The 22,341-nt window shown below is 45.4% G+C and overlaps 1 protein-coding gene across 2 annotated transcripts in view; it reads right to left on the reverse strand.

The window, feature by feature from the left end:
- Positions 1-22,341, reverse strand: part of cxadr (CXADR Ig-like cell adhesion molecule) — a 138,534-nt gene that overhangs the window by 64,932 nt on the left and 51,261 nt on the right. For both annotated transcript variants that reach the window (XM_063050255.1, XM_063050254.1), the window contains exons 2-4: positions 10,284-10,450; positions 7,986-8,190; positions 2,882-3,034 (exon numbers count right to left, since the gene is read on the reverse strand). In XM_063050255.1, coding sequence (XP_062906325.1) covers positions 2,882-3,034; positions 7,986-8,190; positions 10,284-10,450 — 525 coding nt within the window. The remainder of the gene's footprint in view (positions 1-2,881; positions 3,035-7,985; positions 8,191-10,283; positions 10,451-22,341) is intronic.

Consider the following 22,341-nt stretch of genomic DNA (forward strand, 5'->3'; position numbering starts at 1 on the left):
ATGTTTCTATGAGGTCTCCCCTCATTCTTCTAAACTGCAAGGAATACAGTCCAAGAGCAGACAAACGTTCCTCATATGTTAACCCTCTCATTCCCGGAATCATTCTAGTGAATCTTCCCTGTACCCTCTCCAACGTCAGCACATCCTTTCTTAAATAAGGAGACCAAAACTGCCCACAGTACTCCAAGTGAGGTCTCACCAGCGCCTTTTAGAGCCTCAACATCACATCCCTGCTCCTATACTCTATTCCTCTAGAAATGAATGCCAACATTGCCTTCGCCTTCTTCACTACCGACTCAACCTGGAGGTTAACTTTAAGGGAATCCTGTACGAGGACTCCCAAGTCCCACTGCATCTCAGAACTTTGAATTCTCTCTCCATTTAAATAATAGTCCGCCCGTTTATTTCATCTACCAAAGTGCATAACCATACACTTTCCAACATTGTATTTCATTTGCCACTTCTTTGCCCATTCTCCCAATCTATCCAAGTCTCTCTACAGACTCTCTGTTTCCTCAGCACTACCGGCCCCTCCAACTATCTTTGTATCATCAGCAAACTTAGCCACAAAGCCATCTATTCCATAATCCAAATCGTTGATGTACAGCGTAAAAAGGAGTGGCCCCAACACTGACCCCCGTGGAACACCGCTGGCAACCGGCAGCCAACCAGAATAGGATCCCTTTATTCCACTCTCTGTTTCCTGCCAATCAACCAACGCTCTATCCACATATGTAACTTTCCCATAATTCCACGGGCTCTTATCTTGTTTAGCAGTCTCATGTGCGGCACCTTGTCAAAGGCCTTCTGAAAATCCAAATACACAACATCCACTGCATCTCCCTTGTCTAGCCTACTTGTAATTTCCTCAAAAAATTGCAATAGGTTTGTCAGGCAGGATTTTCCTTTAAGGAAATCATGCTGAGTTCTGCCTATCTCGTCATATGCCTCCAGGTACCCCAGAACCTCATCCTTGACAATCAACTCCAACAACTTCCCAACACCGATGTCAAGCTAACAGGCCTATAATTTCCTTTTTGCTTTCTTGCCCCCTTCTTAAATAATGGAGTGACATTTGCAATCTTTCAGTCCTCCGGAACCATGCCAGAATCTAATGACTTTTGAAAGATCATCGCTAATGCCTCCGCAATCTCCACAGCTACTTCCTTCAGAACACGAGGGTGCATTCCATCTGGTCTGGGAGATTTATCTACCCTTAGACTATTCAGCTTCCTGAGTACTTTCTCTGTCGTAATTGTGACTGCGCACACATCTCTTCCCTGACACCCTTGAGTGTCCGGTATACTGCTGATGTCTTCCTCAGTGAAGACTGATGCAAAATACTCGTTCAGTTCCTCCGTCATCTCCTTATCTCCCATTACAATTTCTCCAGCATCATTTTCTATTGCTCCTATATCTACTCTTGCCTGTCTTTTACTCTTTATATACTTGAAAAAGGTTTTAGTATCCTCTTTGATATTATTTGCTAGCTTCCTTTCATAGTTTATCTTTTCCCTCTTAATGACCTTAGTTTCCTTTTGTAAGCATTTAAAAACTTCCCAATCCTCTGTCTTCCCACTAATTTTTGCTTCCTTGTATGCCCTCTCCTTTGTTTTAACTTTGGCTTTGACTTCTCTTGTCGGCCACGGTTGCATCCTTTTTCCATTTGAAAATTTCTTCTTTTTTGGAATATACCTGTCTTGCACCTTCCTCACTTCTCACATAAACTCCAGCCACTGCTGCTCTGCAGTCCTTCCTGCCAGTGTCCCTTTCCTGTCAACTTTGGCCACTCCACCCCCTCTGACTACCTGCCTATCCTTCCGATACACCGTGTATCCTTGGACGTTCAGCTCCCAGAGACATGCATCCTTTAGCCATGTATCAGTGATGGCCGCAATATTATACCTGCCAATCTGTAGCTGTATGACAAGATTATCCACCTTATCCCTTATGCTGCGTGCATTTAAGTATAACACCTTAAGTCCAGTATTTGGTACTTTTTGCTTTGTTTGCACTGAAACTCATCCCAATGGCTGCAAATTTGCCCCATCACCTGCCTGTCCTTCCTGACTTTGGCCTCCATAGCCATCTTTGATAATATACCCTCCAGATTCATCATCATCTGGCTGAAGAAATTCATCTCAACTTTAAACAGTCATCCCTTTATTCTGTGGCTGTGCCCTTGGACCCTAGTATCTCCTATTAACTACCTATTGATGATTCTCTTTCCAGCACACATGAAGGGATTTGTGTGTTTTGCTAAAGATTCAGATGGGACTTGACAGGATATTGACTGACAGGTTGTTTCCTTTCATGAGATCATCTATGTCCAAAAGTTCAAAGGTCAGAGAAAATTTATTATCAAAAGACATATGTCACCTTATACAACCCCAAGGTTCGTTTTCTAACAGACATTCACAGTAAATACAAAGAGACACAAGGAAATCAATGAAATACCGCACACAAGACGGACAGACAATCCATATGCAAAGACAACAAATTGTGCAGATACAAAAATAACAAATAAGCAGTAAGTATCCAGAACATGAGATGTACCATATCAGATTTGATTGCAAGAGTGTGACGAGTGTGCTTGTTTCTGATCGATCACAAGGTGAATCGATCGGACCTCCGACGTGCAGGAGGAGACCTCTTTTGGGCACGGGCTTTCAAGCGTGCATGTTTTACGTTTGGCGAGTTTGGTTTGTGGCTCCCTCTCTTTGTTGTAGTTCTTCCTCTGCGCATACAGTACAGAACAATCTAGAACTAGGGTAACGCTTTCAGAATAAGAGTTTGCCTGTTTAGAATCCTAGAGTGATTACGTCTTGTTTCTCTCTCCATGATGCTGTCTGAATTACTGGCTTCTACAGAGCATAGTTACCTGCGACTGCTGTGGAAGGGAGAAGGTGCGCAGATCCTTGCTTGCTCCAGGTGTATGTGATGGGAGGGGTGCCCTCGCTTAAACATTTCAGCACTGCATCCTTTCCAACCTCTTGGCTCCCGTCCACATAACAGGTTGGAGGTGATGGTTTCACTGATAAAGAGAAGACAATAACCAGATACAGTTAGGCTGCTGAGAGGATTGATTAACTGTTGACGCATTCAAGCTTACCGCACACTCCAGCCTTGCTCAGGTCAAGAAGCGTGGAAAAATTGTGGGAAATTCAGGCAATGTATGGAAGCATTTAAGGGAGAGTTGGATAAACGCTTAAGAGAGTGGAGTAAGGTATGTTTGGTTTGAGGGCAGATACTCAGTTCAACCGAGCGTTTAAAGATTTTAGCTATCTACAGTATCTAAGCCTCTATTATCTAGTATACCTCCATCAAGTCAGCATTCAGCCTTCTTCACTCCAGGGAAAACAAACCGATCTCTCCCCATATCTACAGGTCCTCCACCCCAGCAACATCCTGGTGAGTCTCCTCTGTACTTCCTCAAGAGAAACAACATCATTCCTCGAGCAACCAGAACTGGGAACGGTATTGCAAAGTGAGGTGCAACCAATGTTTTGTCACAGCCCAACTCTATACCCCGAGCTACGAAGGCAACATGATGCGTGCCCCACCATATTATCCCAACAGTAATACCACTGTCCATTTTGGTGGAAAGTCCTTCTTCTACCTTGGTTGCAGCTTGAGAGCTCGCCAGGGGTTGCCCTATGAAGACCGTCAATGAGTCACTAATTTAGTAGCTCCTGTTCAAATTTCATTTACTGGGTGTTAATGCATGTGGGATGGGTCCTGAGTCTTCTGCACATTCTTCCTGATGGCAGCAGCGAGAAGAGAGTACACCCTGGATGGTGGGTGGTCTCTGGCAGACCATTCCAGACATCCACCGCTCTCTGTGTAAAGATCCTGCGCCACACATCTTTTCCCCTCTTCTGTTAAATGTATGCCTTCAAGTATTTGACTTTTCTACCCTGAGAGACATGGGTGGTGGGGTGAAGACAAGTCTCTGCCAAAGGAGGTGTAAGGCAGTCCTTCCCTCTGCTCGCCTGCAGATCGCCCTTGGGCTAGGTGTAGCATCATCTGCTTAGCCCCACCGATCAGGGTCTTGTGAAGCCATGGGAGCGGGGGGGTGGATGGTCATATGAGCAGCTGGTGCATATCACAAATTGTGGTTATGTGACCACTGGTGTCAGGTAGGCAATCTCTGAAGAGTATTGATAATGACTGAGGTCACCTGCCTTGTAAAGAAACTGCCCAGAAGAAGGCAATAGCAAACTACTTGTGTAGAAAAATTTGCCAAGGTCAATCATGGTCACGAGACTGTGATCACCCACATCATATGACACGGCACATAATGATGATGAATCTGTGGAATTCGTTACCACAGGCAGCTGTGAAGGCCAAGTCATTACATATATTTAAAGCAGAGGTTGAAAGATTCTTGATTAGTCAAAGAATGAAGAGATACAGGGAGAAGGCAGGAGATTGGGGCTGAGAGAGGAAACAGATCAGCCATGATGAAATGGTGGAGCAGACTCGATGGGCCAAATGGCCTAATTCTGCTCCTGTATCTTATGATCTTATGATGATGAGCCTGGGAGAAATGCTGTCGTAATTTTTTAAACCTCCATCAGATGTCACCTCAGCCTCCAAGGCTCAAACAGTGTTGTAACGTCTTGATATTTCCTGTAGAGTTCCTTGTAGATGGTAAACAGTGTGGCCGCTGTGCAATGGCAGAGGATGGGGTACAAGTGGGCTGTATTGTCTTGGATGGAGTTATGCACCACAGTAATGCAGTGGTGAGTACATTGCTTTACAATGACAGCGACTGGGCTTGGATTCTCGCCGTTGTTTAAAAGGAGTTTGTACATTTTCACCGTGACCATGTGGGTTTTCTCCAGCTGCTCGGTTTCCTCCCACATTCTGAAGATGTACAGGTTAGGGTTAGTAAGCTGTAGGCTTGCTCTGGTGGCAGCAGAAACGTGGCGACACTTTGGGCTGCCCCAGCACATCCTTGTAAATGCTCCCTTTCACTGTACCTTACAATGTAGAGCTAATCTTTAGCCGAGTAAGAAAAATACCTCTGCCATCCGCCCTATTCTTTCCTCCAGTCACCCCATGCCTTCAACTTACTCTGCTCAATCTGTTAGAAAGTCTGACCAGAATCATTTGTAAGTGCATATCAGCACCAGAATCAAAATCAGAAAAAGAATAAAAATCAGAATCCAGCTTAATATCATTGGTACATTTGCATGAAATTTGTTGTTTTGCAGTACAATACATTTTTTAAAAACTATAATTTACAATAAGAAATTTTATAAATTAGATTAAATCATCATCATCATGTACCATGTCATATGATGTGGGTGATCATGGTCTCATGACCATGATAGTTCTTGGAAAATTTTTCCGCAGAAGTGGTTTGCCATTGCCTTCTTCTGGCCAGTGTCTTTACAAGCTAGGTGACCCCAGCCATTCTCAATACTCTTCAGAGCTTGTCTGCCTATTGTCAGTGATCACATAACCAGGACTTGTGATATCTACCAGCTGCTCACACGGCCTTCACCACCTGCTCCCGTGGCTTTACGCCGTGGCTTTACATGACCCTGATCAGGGAGCTAAGCAGGTGCTACACCTTGCCCAAGGGTGACCTGCAGGCTAGCGGAGGGAAGGAGTGCCTTACACCTCCTTTGGTAGAGACGTTACTTCCACTCCACCACCCAAAAATTTAACTAGTGCAAAAGGAGATCAAAAAATAGTGAGGTAGTGTACATGGGTTCATTGTCCATTCAGAAATCTGATGACAAAGGGGAAGAAGCGTTCCTGAATTTTTGAGTGTGAGCCGTCAGGCTCCTGTACCTCCTCCCTGATGGTAGCAATGAGAAGAGGGCATGTCCTGGGTGATGGGTCCTTAATGATGGATGCCACCTTTCTGAGGCATCACCTTTTGAAGATGTCCTCAATGATGGGGTGCTAGCTGGGACCTCAATCCCAATCTCACAATCAAAGGATAATTAAAATTGTATTCACTCACAGGACGTGGGCACCATAAATGAATAGGGACAAGGGGTACTCCTCTCCCCTGTCCAGCCATTCAACATCAGCCTCCAGTCATAGACTTACACAGCATGGAAACAGGCACCTCAGCCTAACTGGTTCTCTCTATGATTCCCATCAAAGCTTATCCCATTTGTCCATGTTTGGCCCATATCCTTTGGATTATTTCTAATCATTCCTCTCCATGCTGCCTGACCTGCTGAGTTCTCTCAGCAATGTCTTGTTTGTTCCTCTGGATCTCCAGCGCCCCAGAATTTCTTGTGCTTACAATCTATTTACCTTTCCAAATCTCTCTAAAATGCCCCTGCCTCAACTGTATCTTCTGGCAGCTTGTTTCAGATACTGATAACACTCTGGATGAAAAAGTTTCCTATTAAATATTTTTCTTCTCACCCTGTTTTATTTCCTCTAGAGCGGGGATTCCCAGCCTGTGATCCACGGACTACTTGGTTAATGGTGGTGGTCCATGGCATAAAAAAGATTGGAATCCCCTGATCTAGAGTCTCGAGAGTCATGGAGTAACAAAGTATGGCAACAGGCCCTTTGTCCCAATTGGTCCATGCCCACCACAGCTCCCTCCCAGCTATTCCCAGTTGCCTGGATTCAGCCCAAAACCCTTCAACCCTATCCCTGCCATGTACCTAGCTAAATACCTTTGTAATGTTGCAATTGTACCCTCTTCGACCACTTCCTCTGGCAGCTCATTCCAGGAGTTAATTATGTTCCACAAAAAGACGTTTCCTCTCAGTCTCTGTTTGGCTCTCTTTCCTTTTATCTTGTACTTGTGCCCTCTACAACACACACAAAATGCTGAAGGAACTCAACAGGTCAGGTAGCATCTGCCTGATGCCGATCAAATGCTGCCTGACCTGCTGAGTTCCCCCAGCATTTTGTTTGTGTTGCTCTGGATTTCCAGCATCTGCAAAATCTTGTGTTTATAATCTGTGCCCTCTAGTTTTAGACTCCTCTGTCTTCGGGAAAAGACGATGACTATCCACTCTATCCAAAAATACTTCATGGTTTTATAAACCTCTCATCCTCCAATGCTCCAAGGAATAATAATCCAGTGTGGACAACTCCGGCCAACTCCATGTAACTCAGGCCCTCTAGTCCAGGGAGCATCCTTTGTTAATCTCTTCCTCATCTTCTCCAGCTTATCCAGCTGGAACAGGCCCAAAGCCTCAACCTCAGTTCATCACAATCAGCTATGCTGGAATGACGAAGCAGATATGATAGGCCCAAATGGCCTCATTCTGCTCTTATGGATGTTCAAAGATGTGTCTACTTCCTCTTTAAATTTTAAAAATAGTGTTCATATCTAGAGGGAATGTGAGATTAAGGCATAAGTGCTTGAGAGATTAGAGGGTTAAAAGACGTGCTATCATAAGAGGCTGGACCACCTTGGGTTGTTTTCTCTAGGATGGCGGAGGCTGAGAGGAGATCTGATAGAGATTTATAAAATTATGAGAAGAATAGATAGAGCAGACAAGGAGGATCTTTTTCCCAGGATTTGAATGTCTAAAACCAGAGGGCATGCATTGAAGGTGAGAGAGGGTAACTTTGAAGGAGATGTGTGGGGCAGGTTTATTTACACAGAGCAGTGGGTGCCTGGAAAGTGCTGGCTGGGGTGATGATCGAGGTAAACGGACTAGGGACTTATAAGAAATGTTTAGATAGGCGCATGAATGTGAGGAAGATGGAAGAACGTGGGCATAGTGTGGGCAGAAGGGATTGGTTTAGTTGGCCATTTGATTACTAATTTAATTGGTTTGGCACAGCATTGTGAGCTGAAAAGCATGTTCTAATGCTATACCCCTTATCAGTCATGGATATTGTCACTTGCCACTATCCCATCATCTCTTCAGCTCTTTCTGAATCATTCTGTATCTGGGATTCTAAATCTCTTGCCTCTTTTTAAGTGCCGTTTCTACCACGGATGGCGGGATTAACCACAAAGCAGCACCAGAAGGTGGCTTACTTACTTGAAACTTGTAGCCTCACTGGCTTGGTCTTTGAACCGGGAGACTTCTTCACCTTGCAGTGGTACATTCCGGAATCGCTGGACCTTAGCCGTGTGATGTTGATGGATGCGTCACCATTTTTGGGATCTGGTGAACTGAAGTGCACACGACCTTTCATGTCCTCAACGCGGGTTTCGTAGGCCCTGTCTCCAGAATAGTCAATGATCTTTTGCAATAAATAGGTACAAAAGCATAAAGGATCAGTTAGAAAGATAAGATGTTTTTAAATTTGCAAACAATTCAGTCACAAAGTACTAGTGCAAACACGAGGAAATCTGCAGACGCTGGAAATTCAAACAACACATGTTGCACAAAGTAATAGTGTATGAATTTGAGGCTCCAGCTTTTTAGAACTTTAGAGAGTACCTAAATTAGCTAGCAACTATTAAAAGGGGCAGTATGGTATAGTGGTTAGTGCATCACTTGACGGCAACAGCAGTAAGACTGGATTTCCAATTCCTGTTGCAGTCTGTAGGCTTTTGTATGTTCTCCCTGCAACTGTGTGGGTTTCCTTTGGGTGTTTCAGTTTGCTGTCACATCCCAAAGATGTACAAGTTAGGGTTGTTGAGCGATGGGTGTGCTATGTTGGTGCTGGAAGCATGGCAACACTTGTGGGCTTGCCCAACACAAAAAATGATGCATTTCTCGGTACATGTTGGTGAACATCTGACAAATAAAGACAGTCTTCACAGGGCACCCTTGGCTATCTCTCCAGTCATGACTTGGACAAAAGACTTTCTAGCAAAGCAGACAGTGATATTTATGGCCAAGCAGTTGGATAAGATAGTGGGGAATGCAAACGTGTCTTCACAGGTCAGAGCACAGTAGATAAGATTTAGGCTGATAAGCTGCAATTTTTTAAAAAACAGTAGTTAGACCACACAGGAGAGTATGTGTGCTGTTCTGGTCACTAAACTAGAAGAAGGATAGGGTCGTTCTTCAGGAAGTATGGAGGAGAGTCACCAGGATTTTGTCTGGAGTGGAGCTCATATAGGGAGAGAGATTGAGAAGGCTAGGCTTGTTTATCCAGGAGTGAAATAGGATGTGAGGTAACCTGATAAAGTATAAAGGATAATACAGGCATAGGTAAGGTAGATAGTTGGAATCCTTTTCCCACCAGTTGTAGTATCAAAAATGAGAGGAATAGGTGTTCTAGGGGATCTGAAGAGTAAAGCTTCTTTACACATAGAACGGTTTGGAGAGGATGTGAGGGCATCAGATCTACGCTTATGACACATTTGCACACTTAAATAGGCAAAAGCATGGAAGGATGCAGAACTTATGCAGGCAAATAGAATTAGAGTCCATGCATAAAGTGATCAGCCCTGACAAGATGGGCTGAAGGGCCTGTTTCTGTGCCGGATGACTATGTAACACTCACAGCACGCTGGAGGAACTCAGCAGGTTGGGCAGCATCCGTGGAAAAGATTGGTCGATGTTTCGGGCCGGAACTCTTTGTCAGGTTCCGGACCGAAACGTTAACTGATCTTTTCCACGGATGCTGCCTGACCTGCTGGGTTCCTCCAGCGTGTTGTGAGTGTTGCTTTGACCCCAGCATCTGCAGATTATTTTGTGTTCTGGATGACTATGTATTCTCTCCTAAAGTTAGCCTGTCACTGTTAGCCTTAAGAGGTTGGGGGGGGGGGGTGGGTGGGATAGCGCAGGATTTTGAGAGAGATAAAGAAAGCGAGAGAGATGAAGAGATCTGGAGAGATGTGGGAAGAAGGAGAAAAAGGGGGCATAGCGGTTTTTGTAACACTATTACAGTGCCAGTGACCCTGGTTCAATTCCTCCGCTGTCTGTAGGAATCTGTACATTCTCTGTGACTGCGTGAGCTTCCTCCGGGTGCTCTGGTTGTCTCCCACATTCCAAAGATGTACGGGCTAGTAGGTTAATTAGTCACATGGGTCTAACTGGACAGCACGGGCTCATCAGGTTGGAAGGGTCTCTAGTAAATATAAAAAGAAAGGTTTAGAGGGGAGGGGTTCAGATGGGAAGCATAGAAAGACAGAAAGGAAATTGGGCAGAGAATCTGTCAAGGGGGCGAGAGAAGGACAGCATGAATGCATGGGAGAGAAGGAGAGTGTTCAATGGACCATTGTTGAGTATGTAAATAAATAACTCAGCTCAGCCAATAGAAATCTGTTCATTTGGGAAATAAACTTGGGGGGGAGGCACTACATTCTACACATCACCGAAAGATATCTAACCAATTCATTCATCAACTTGTGCAAGTTAAGCAGCATGCTTGATACATACAATGATCGGGGAAGACGTTGGATCAGGGGGTGTCCGTGACCATTCGATGTCCAATGGACCAATGTCGGTAGTGTCCACTGTGAACTGGCAATCCAACCTTACACTGTCACCGACAGCTTTCTCCTTGAGTGGTGAAGCAGAGAGGATCTGTAAGCAGTGGGTCCATCCTACATGAACAAGAATAGTGTACTCAGGGAGATGTGCATTCATAGAATAATTTGACTAGTTGCATCATGGCCTAATATGGAGCCATCGATGCGATTGACAGGAAAATGCACAAAAAGTGGTGGACACGGTGCAGTCTATCGCAAGCAAATCCCTCCCCACCACTGAGCACATCTACAAGGAGTGCTGCCATAAGAAAGCAGCACCTGTCATCAAGGACCCCCCACCATCGAGGCCATGTTCTCAACCACTTGACTGAAGGTACAGAGGCCTGAAGTCCCACACCACCACGTTCAGAAATAGTCATTACCCTTCAACCATCAGGCTCCTGAACCAATGCGCATGACTTCACTCACCCCAACAGTAAACTGATTCCACAACCTGAGGACTCATTTTCAATGACCCTACAACTCATCGTCTCGGTATTATTAATGTTTCTTTTTCATTATTTGCACGATTTGTCTTCTTTTGTACATTGGCTGGTTTCTAGTCATTGTTATTGATAGTTTTTCATAAATTCTATAGCATTGCTTTATTTTCCTGTAAACGCCTACAAGAAATGAATCTCGAGATAGTACATGGTGACATACAAATACTCTGAGAATAAATTTGCTTTGAACTTTGAACTTAATGCAGAGTGACGAGAAATCCAGAGATTGTCCATGGGGTTACTTAATGTTTATTAACACATCATAATAGATTGCTGGCACTCATCCATACCATGAGATCAAATTACAAGCGATCTTTAAGCATGTACACATACAACCGAGCACCCACACATCATCAATGTACAGGACATGTCACTGAGGACCCATGCTATATATATATTATATATATGTTTGTGAGACTGTATGGTTACTTGCTATTTTAGATGTGCTTTATGTGCCTTGTGCTGTGTACAATTGCCAGTATTCTGCTTTGCACTTTGACCCCTGAGTAACACTGTTCTGTTTGGGTGTTTGTGTGAGGTTGAATGACAAACTTGAACTTGAGAAGGCAAAATTGCACAAGGAGGACTCTCAGCGTGGCCTAGAAACTCTAGTACACCAGAATCTATGAAATACTGAAAGGCCATTAGAAAGAGTGGATGTGGTAAGGATGCTTCCTATAGTGGGATAGTTGAGGAACAGAGAACACAGCTTCAGAATAGTGGAACGTCTATTTAGAACAGAGACTAGGAGGAATTTCTTCAGCCAGAGGGTAGTGAATCTGTGGAATTCATTGCCACAAATGGATGTGGAAGCCAAATCATTGGGTATATTTAAAGCGGACGTTGATAGGTTCTTGATTAGTAAGGGTGTCAAAGGTTACAGGGAGAGGCAGGAGAATGGGGCTGAGAGGGATAATAAACCAGCCACGATTGAATGCTGAGAACATTTGATGGGCTGAATGGCCTAATTCTGCTCCTATGTCTTATGGTCTTATAGAACAGAAGAGACTCCAGGGAGTGGTGGACCCTGCCAGTTCCATCACAGGTACAACTACTCCCACCACAGGACAGCAGCATCCATCATCAAGGACCCTCACCATCCAGGCCATGCTCTCTTCTCACTGCTGCCATCAGGCAGAAGGTATACGAACCTTAGGTCCCACACCTCCAGGGTTAGGAACAGTTATTATGCTACAACCATCAGGCTCCTGAACCAGCGTAGATAACTTCACTCACCTCAACATTGAACTGATTCCACAACCTATGGACTCATCTTCAAGGACTCTCCAACTCATGTTCTCAATATTATCTATCTGTCTATTTTATTGATAATGTCTTTTTTGATTTTTTTTGTATTTGAACACTTTGTCTCCTTTGCATATTGGTTATGTGTCAGTCTTTGTGTGTAGTTTTTCATAAATTCTATTGCATTTCATTGTTCTACTGTGAATGCCTGCAAGAATCTCAGGGTAGTATATGGCGACATGTAGGTGCTTTGATAATAAATTTACTTTGAACTCTTACATTAAAAGCCTACCCTAGGGAACAGATATTTTTTTCTTCGGACCTAAGAGCTGATTATTTGACCTAGTACTCAATCTCTTCCAAGGTTAAGCTTAGCAAGTATATCTCTCTGAAGCAAGCCAGCCAGCCATCATTAGCATCCACTCTGAACACAAGTGCTCAATGCAAAACTGGTTGCCTGGAAACTGCCAGTTGCTGCTCTGCAGGACTTGAAACTGAAACACTATTGTCCACTGGTTAAGAGTATGTATACATTAACATAAATTAGTGGATTGAAACTAGCAAAATGATAGTTTTCACGCTTTGACCAATGATGTTGGGGAAAGTCTTCACCTGATAAGACATAGAACAGTAATAAGACCATAAGACCATTAGATGTAGGAGCAGCATTAAGCCATTTGGCCCATCGAGTCTACTCTGCCATTTCATCATGCCCGATTCATTTTCCCTCTCAGCCCCAATCTCCTGCCTTTTCCCCATTGAAGCACCTTCAATAACTCCAAAAGACTGAGGTTTGGTAAAATACTGAAAGGCTTTTATTTGCTGTACAATACAACCTCCACGACCTCCACGGTGAGTGTCTGCCCTGGACTGAGGGGGAGGGGCAAGGTGAACACCTTTATACAGGACTCTGTGGGAGGAGCCACAGGGGCAGTCAGCAGAGGGGTGTGTTCAGACAGTTAACCCAGTTACAACATATATATATATGGTTTACCACACCCATATCCCTTCATGCCCTGACCAATCAAGAATCTATCAACCTCTGCCTTAAATATACTTAAAGACTTGACCTCCACAGCTGCCTGTGGCAACGAATTCCACAAATTCACCACTCTCTGGCTAAAGAAATTCCTACTCACCTCTGTTCTAAAAGAACAGCCCTATATTCTGAGGCCGTTCCTCTGGTCTTAGACACCCCCATCATAGGAAACAGAGTTCACTGGCCCACAACGTAGTCCCAGGTTTGAGATCCAGAGGAAAAGATGGAGGGAAATGGAACATAGAAAATAGAACGGTACAAGGATCGCACAGGTCCTTTGGCCCACAACGTTATGCTGACCTTTTAACCCTTCCCTCCCACATAGCACTCCATTTTGCTATCATTCATGTGCCCATCCAAGAACCTCTTAAATACCCCTAATGCATCTCTACCACCACCCATAGCAGCTCATTTCATCCACCCACCACTCTCAGTGTAAAAAAACCTACCTCGTACGTATCCCCTATACTTTCCTCCAAACACCTTAAGATTATGCCCCCTCATATTAGCCACTTCCATTCTGGGCAAAAGCCTCTGGCTGTCCATTCTATCTATGCCTCTTGTTATCTTGTACACCTCTATCCCACACCACCAGGTTTAGGAACAGTTATTACCCTTCAACCATCAGATTCCTAAATTTGCGTGGATAACTTCACTCAACTCAACACTGAACTGACTCCACAACCTACATTCTTACTTTCAAGGACTCTATAATTCATGTTTTATTTTCTTTTATTTGCACAGTTTGTCTTCATTTGCACATTGGCTATTTATCAGTCTTTATTTATGTAGAGTTTTCATAAATTCTATGCATTTTTTTCCTGTAAACAGCTGCAAGGAAGTGTATCTCAAGGAAGTATACGTGACATATATGTACTTTGATAACTCCTCATGCTTAGGAAATTACTTTGACTTTTGACTATCACTGACATATGTCATGAAATTTGTTGCTGTGTGGTAGCAATACGATGCAATACATAAAAAATTACTGCAAGTTACAAAAATAAATAGTGCGAGAAAGGTGTAACACACATCAAAGTTGCTGGTGAACACAGCAGGCCAGGCAGCATCTATAGGAAGAGGCGCAGTCGACGTTTCAGGCCGAGACCCTTCGTCAGGACTAACTGAAGGAAGAGTGAGTAAGGGATTTGAAAGTTGGAGGGGGAGGGGGAGATCCAAAATGATAGGAGAAGACAGGAGGGGGAGGGATAGAGCCGAGAGCTGGACAGGTGATAGGCAAAAGGGGATACGAGAGGATCATGGGACAGGAGGTCCTGGAAGAAAGACGGGGGGGGGGGTGACCCAGAGGATGGGCAAGAGGTATATTCAGAGGGACAGAGGGAGAAAAAGGAGAGTGAGAGAAAGAATGTGTGCATAAAAAAGAGTAACAGATGGGGTACGAGGGGGAGGTGGGGCCTAGCGGAAGTTAGAGAAGTCAATGTTCATGCCATCAGGTTGGAGGCTACCCATACGGAATATAAGGTGTTGTTCCTCCAACCTGAGTGTGGCTTCATCTTTACAGTAGAGGACGCCGTGGATAGACATGTCAGAATGGGAATGGGATGTGGAATTAAAATGTGTGGCCACTGGGAGATCCTGCTTTCTCTGGCGGACAGAGCGTAGATGTTCAGCAAAGCGGTCTCCCAGTCTGCGTCGGGTCTCACCAATATATAAAAGGCCACATCGGGAGCACCGGACGCAGTATATCACCCCAGTCGACTCACAGGTGAAGTGATGCCTCACCTGGAAGGACTGTTTGGGGCCCTGAATGGTGGTAAGGGAGGAAGTGTAAGGGCATGTGTAGCACTTGTTCCGCTTACACGGATAAGTGCCAGGAGGGAGATCAGTGGGGAGGGATGGGGGGGACGAATGGACAAGGGAGTTGTGTAGGGAGCGATCCCTGCGGAATGCAGAGAGAGGGGGGGAGGGAAAGATATGCTTAGTGGTGGGATCCCGTTGGAGGTGGCGGAAGTTACGGAGAATAATATGTTGGACCCGGAGGCTGGTGGGGTGGTAGGTGAGGACCAGGGGAACCCTATTCCTAGTGGGGTGGTGGGAGGATGGAGTGAGAGCAGATGTACGTGAAATGGGGGAGATGCGTTTAAGAGCAGAGTTGATAGTGGAGGAAGGGAAGCCCCTTTCTTTAAAAAATGAAGACATCTCCCTCGTCCTAGAATGAAAAGCCTCATCCTGAGAGCAGATGCGGCGGAGACGGAGGAATTGCGAGAAGGGGATGGCGTTTTTGCAAGAGACAGGGTGAGAAGAGGAATAGTCCAGATAGCTGTGAGAGTCAGTAGGCTTATAGTAGACATCAGTGGATAAGCTGTCTCCAGAGACAGAGACAGAAAGATCTAGAAAGGGGAGGGAGGTGTCGGAAATGGACCAGGTAAACTTGAGGGCAGGGTGAAAGTTGGAGGCAAAGTTAATAAAGTCAACGAGTTCTGCATGCGTGCAGGAAGCAGCGCCAATGCAGTCGTCGATGTAGCGAAGGAAAAGTGGGGGACAGATACCAGAATAGGCACGGAACATAGATTGTTCCACAAACCCAACCAAAAGGCAGGCATAGCTAGGACCCATACGGGTGCCCATAGCTACACCTTTAGTTTGGAGGAAATGGGAGGAGCAAAAGGAGAAATTATTAAGAGTAAGGACTAATTCTGCTAGACGGAGCAGAGTGGTGGTAGAGGGGAACTGATTAGGTCTGGAATCCAAAAAGAAGCGTAGAGCTTTGAGACCTTCCTGATGGGGGATGGAAGTATATAGGGACTGGAAATCCATGGTGAAAATAAAGCGGTGGGGGCCAGGGAACTTAAAATCATCGAAAAGTTTAAGAGCGTGAGAAGTGTCACGAACATAGGTCGGAAGGGATTGAACAAGGGGTGATAAAACAGTGTCGAGGTATGCAGAAACGAGTTCGGTGGGGCAGGAGCAAGCTGAGACAATAGGTCGGCCAGGACAGGCAGGTTTGTGGATCTTGGGTAGGAGGTAGAAACGGGAAGTGCGGGGTGTGGGAACTATAAGGTTGGTAGCAGTGGATGGGAGATCCCCTGAGCGGATAAAGTCGTTGATAGTGTGGGAGACAATGGCCTGGTGCTCCTTAGTGGGGTCACGATCGAGGGGTAAATAAGAGGAGGTATCCGCGAGTTGTCGCTGTGCCTCGGCAAGGTAGAGGTCAGTACGCCAGACTACAACAGCACCCCCTTTATCAGCGGGTTTAATAATAAGGTTAGGATTAGTGCGGAGGGAGTGGAGAGCAGACCGTTCCGAAGGAGTGAGGTTGGAATGGGGACAAGGTGTGGTGAAGTTGAGACGGTTGATGTCCCGTCGGCAGTTAGCAATAAAGAGATCCAGAGCAGGCAGAAGACCAGAGCGGGGTGTCCATGAAGAAGAGGAGGGTTGAAGACGGGAGAAGGGGTCATCGGTGGGGGTGGAAGAGTCCTTGCCGAAGAAGTAGGCTCGGAGACGGAGACGGCGGAAGACCTAATCAGTTCCCCTCTACCACCACTCTGCTCCGTCTAGCAGAAGTAGTCCTTACTCTTAATAATTTCTCCTTTTGCTCCTCCCATTTCCTCCAAACTAAAGGTGTAGCTATGGGCACCCGTATGGGTCCTAGCTATGCCTGCCTTTTTGTTGGGTTTGTGGAACAATCTATGTTCCGTGCCTATTCTGGTATCTGTCCCCCACTTTTCCTTCGCTACATCGACAACTGCATTGGCGCTGCTTCCTGCACGCATGCAGAACTCGTTGACTTTATTAACTTTGCCTCCAACTTTCACCCTGCCCTCAAGTTTACCTGGTCCATTTCCGACACCTCCCTCCCCTTTCTAGATCTTTCTGTCTCTGTCTCTGGAGACAGCTTATCCACTGATGTCTACTATAAGCCTACTGACTCTCACAGCTATCTGGACTATTCCTCTTCTCACCCTGTCTCTTGCAAAAACGCCATCCCCTTCTCGCAATTCCTCCGTCTCCGCCGCATCTGCTCTCAGGATGAGGCTTTTCATTCTAGGACGAGGGAGATGTCTTCATTTTTTAAAGAAAGGGGCTTCCCTTCCTCCACTATCAACTCTGCTCTTAAACGCATCTCCCCCATTTCACGTACATCTGCTCTCACTCCATCCTCCCACCACCCCACTAGGAATAGGGTTCCCCTGGTCCTCACCTACCACCCCACCAGCCTCCGGGTCCAACATATTATTCTCCGTAACTTCCGCCACCTCCAACGGGATCCCACCACTAAGCATATCTTTCCCTCCCCCCTCTCTCTGCATTCCGCAGGGATCGCTCCCTACACAACTCCCTTGTCCATTCGTCCCCCCCATCCCTCCCCACTGATCTCCCTCCTGGCACTTATCCGTGTAAGCGGAACAAGTGCTACACATGCCCTTACACTTCCTCCCTTACCACCATTCAGGGCCCCAAACAGTCCTTCCAGGTGAGGCATCACTTCACCTGTGAGTCGACTGGGGTGATATACTGCGTCCGGTGCTCCCGATGTGGCCTTTTATATATTGGTGAGACCCGACGCAGACTGGGAGACCGCTTTGCTGAACATCTACGCTCTGTCCGCCAGAGAAAGCAGGATCTCCCAGTGGCCACACATTTTAATTCCACATCCCATTCCCATTCTGACATGTCTATCCACGGCGTCCTCTACTGTAAAGATGAAGCCACACTCAGGTTGGAGGAACAACACCTTATATTCCGTATGGGTAGCCTCCAACCTGATGGCATGAACATTGACTTCTCTAACTTCCGCTAGGCCCCACCTCCCCCTCGTACCCCATCTGTTACTCTTTTTTATGCACACATTCTTTCTCTCACTCTCCTTTTTCTCCCTCTGTCCCTCTGAATATACCTCTTGCCCATCCTCTGGGTCACCCCCCTCTCCCGTCTTTCTTCCCGGACCTCCTGTCCCATGCTCCTCTCGTATCCCCTTCTGCCTATCACCTGTCCAGCTCTCGGCTCCATCCATCCCCCTCCTGTCTTCTCCTATCATTTTGCATCTCCCCCTCCCCCTCCAGCTTTCAAATCCCTTACTCACTCTTCCTTCAGTTAGTCCTGACGAAGGGTCTCGGCCTGAAACGTCGACTGCGCCTCTTCCTATAGATGCTGCCTGGCCTGCTGCGTTCACCAGCAACTTTGATGTGTGTTGCTTGAATTTCCAGCATCTGCAGAATTCCTGTTGTTTGCGAGAAAGGTGTAATGGGATAGTGTTCATGATCCGTTCATAAATCTGATGTTGGAAGGGAAGAAGCTGTTCCTAAAATAGAGAGTGTGTTCGGAGGCTGAGGGGTGAGTTTATAGAATCTTGAGGGGAACAGGCAAGGTGAATGGTCACAGTGCTTTCCCAGGGTCATCATCATTATGTGCTGTATGATGCTAGTGATCATGGTCTTCCATCTGTCTTTAATTTTAGAAGTTCCAATAAGCTCTTCAAAACTTTTGCCTGTCCATCCCTTGATGTAACTCATGAACGTCATACGTTGGGCCGTGACTTCTTCCATCAGTTTTTCCTGTCACTGCAAGATGTTTGAGCTTCTCTTTCCTTAGTACACGTCCAGCTGCTGCTTCCTGATTGATGACATCAGCCGTCTTCTTATTCCGGCTTTTTGGACCATAAGATATCGGAGCAGAATTAAGCCATTTGCCCATCAAGTCTCTTCTGCCATCTCATCATGGCTGATCCATGATGCAACATCTCCTCATTTGTTACTGTCCTTCCACGATATTTTCATCATTCATCTCAAAAAACACATTTCTGCAGCTTCGAGTCTTCCCTCACTTTGATATTGTCCAACATTTGCTTCCGTATGTTAGTGTGGAATGAACATAGCACCACAACACTCTGAGTTTCGTACCCATGGAAATTATGTTATTCTCTAGTATCGTGCTCAAACGTGCATTTCCCGAGGGTAGGGGAGTCCATATCCAGAGGACGGAGATTTACGATGAGACATGATAGCGGTATACAAGATATTAAGAGGAATAGATAGAGTGGACAGCCAGTGCCTCTTCTCCAGGGCACCACTGCTCAATATAAGAGGACATGGCTTTAAGGTAAGGGATGGGAAGTTCAAGGGGGATATTAGAGGAAGGTTTTTTACTCAGAGAGTGGTTGGTGCATGGAATACACTGCCTGAGTCAGTGGTGGAGGCAGCTACACTAGTGAAGTTTAAGAGACTACTAGACAGGTATATGGAGGAATCTAAGGTGGAGGGTTATATGGGAAGCAGGGTTTAAGGGTCGGCACAACATTGTGGGCCGAAGGGCCTGTACTGCGCTGTACTATTCATGTTCTATGTTCTAGAAGGAAGACTATCTTTAAATGTAGAAGGTAGAATGAGCTGCTAGGGGAGTACTATTACAATATTTAAAAAGACATTAGGATAGGTTTCTGTACCTAATGTGATGCTGTATGGCCATGGTACTGTTGTAAGTAAGTTTTGCATTACACCTGTGCAAACATCTGATGGTGAAGCTTCCTGCAGATGTGGAATTAATCTACAAGCTGAAGGTGAACTTGTTCAATTTACATCAAATGACCTGCAAGCTAATTCTTGTGTTTTCTGTTTTCATTTCAGATTTCCGCCATCTGCGTCTTTTCGAAGATTCAGTTGTGGCCAGTTATGTGCTGTTGAAAATGCAAGCGTTACCACGCAGGTCAGGCAGCGTCTGTGCAGAGTGTATCTGGTTTCATGCTTCAGGACAGTGGCTCTTCAGCAGAGCTGTTAACCCATTTTAAGTTGTACTCTGGGGGATGAAGCGGGTGGGCGAGGAATGGTGAAGAGAACAAAGAGAATAGTTGTGATAGGAGACCAAGGTTGTCTAGGTCAGTAATTTTAGGACTGTCTAATTTATCATTGCTCACCTGAATGGAGGTAAAGACATAGACAGACGTGAAGGAAAGCACTTCAACAAAACTATACTGAATATGTTTGAAGTATGGTGTTGGGATTGACATGAATCTTTGTTTAGTACATGCATTTTACTACTTGAATGTGTGTGTGAGAAAAGGTATAATTATATATGTGTTTGTGAGTTTATGTGAGTGTTGAGTGCGTGTGTGTGAGCATGTGTGAGTGTGAGTGTGTGTGAGTGTGAGTGTGAGTGTGTGTGAGTGTGAGTGTGAGTGTGTGTGTGAGAGAGGGAGAAAGAGGGAGAGAGAGAATGTTTGAGTGTGTGTGCATATACTGTATACTGTAAGTGTATGACTTCTAATTGGCCGCAGACTGCATCACAGTGCATTTACCTCATGGTTTTGACATGTCAGCTAAATAAATCAGTTCCTTTTTCATTGATCTCAGAAAGGATTTCTTTAATATGGAAATGACGGCAAAGAACCACCTGTTTTCAATAAAGTGGAATGTGGACAAATTAACAGTCACCCAGAGCAGCATGGAGATCTCCCCAGTTCCCTGAAATGGTGCTGCAGAGAATTTACCTCCCCCTGAGAGAATAGGTGAGTTTAGATAGAGGACAAAAATTTGAGGGCAGAGAAGGGATGGGGTGTATGTGGGGGTCGAGAGTGAGACAGACTGACAGACAAACAGACAGAGTGGGGGAGAGACAGAGAGAGGGAGAGAGAGAGTGTGAGAGTGACAGATACACAGCGGGAGAGAGACAGTGAGGACAGACAGACACAGATTGGTAGAGAGAGAGACACACACACAGAATGAGGCAGAGAGAGAATGAATGAGAGAGACAGAGAAAGACAGAAAGAGAGAGAGAGAGAGCACAGTAGCACATCACCGGATAAGCAGTATTCATAGGAAAAGCATAAATTCTTTATACAAGAAAGAGGGTGAAGATATGGGACTAAAGAGAAAGAGTGAGGGAATTGGGGAGAGAATGAGGCAGAGAGAAAGAGCATGTGTGAGTGAACAAGAAACACAGAGAAGATAACACACACAAATCACTGGTGGAACTCTGTAGGCCAGGCAGAGCAAAATGAACAGTCCATGTCTTAGGCAAAGGCCCTTCATCAGGACTCAACTTTTTTACAGTCCTGATAAGGGGTCTCCATTGACCTGCTGAGATCCCCAGCATATTGTCTGTGCTGTTCAAGATTCCCAGCATCTGCAGAAATCTCTAGTGTAACAATGAGAAGACAGTCAGATAAATACATACATGCACCCGCAAATCAGCAGTGAAGACGTACACACAAAAATACACATTAAGATGTTTTTACAGTAATTCTGTTGTAACATGCTCATGCACTGTAAATAGATAAAATTACCAGCCTCTTAATGCAAACCTCCTTCCAGAATCCTGTGATTCATTTGCCATGCCTAGTTTTTGGATCATAGAGTTACCGCAACACTCCTAGCCTATATTTACACAACAGACACAGTGATTCCAGAGAACCAACTCCCTTGCACCGTCTCTGTGGCCCTGCTGATGAATTTCCCAATCAAAATGCCTTTTGAAAGTAGCTGAGTTACAGATCGCTGCACTCTTAAGGCTTCAAACATTTTTCTTTAAGGCTTCAAACATTTTTCTCGCCGGATTCAAGATTGTTTCTTGTCATTCAACTACTGCACAGAGTCTTGTCATCTTCAGAAGTTTTCTGAAGACTCTGCCATAGTTGGATGCATCAGCAAGGGAGATGAGGCTGAGTACAGGGCTACGGTAGGAAACTTTGTTACATGGTGTGAGCAGAATTATCTGCAGCTTAATGTGAAAAAGACTAAGGAGCTGGTGGTAGACCTCAGGAGAGCTAAGGTACCGGTGACCCCTGTATCCATCCAGGGGGTCAGTGTGTTCATGGTGGAGGATTACAAATACGTGGGGATACGAATTGACAATAAACTGGACTGGTCGAAGAACACTGAGGCTGTCTACAAGAACGGTCAGAGCCGTCTGTATTTCCTGAGGAATATGAGGTCCTTTAACATCTGCCGGATGATGCTGAGGATGTTCTACGAGTCTGTGGTGGCCAGTGCTGTCATGTTTGCTGTTGTGTGCTGGGGCAGCAGGCTGAGGGTAGCAGACACCAACAGAATCAACAAACTTATTCATAAGGCCAGTGATGTTGTGGAGATGGAACTGGACTCTCTGACGGTGGTGTCTGAAAAGAGGATGCTGTCCAAGTTGCATGCCATCTTGGTCATTGTCTCCCATCCACTACATAATGTACTGGTTGGGAACAGGAGTACATTCAGCCAGAGACTCATTCC

Source organism: Mobula hypostoma, chromosome 6, assembly GCF_963921235.1.
Source record: "Mobula hypostoma chromosome 6, sMobHyp1.1, whole genome shotgun sequence".
Classification (NCBI taxonomy): Eukaryota; Metazoa; Chordata; class Chondrichthyes; order Myliobatiformes; family Myliobatidae; genus Mobula; species Mobula hypostoma.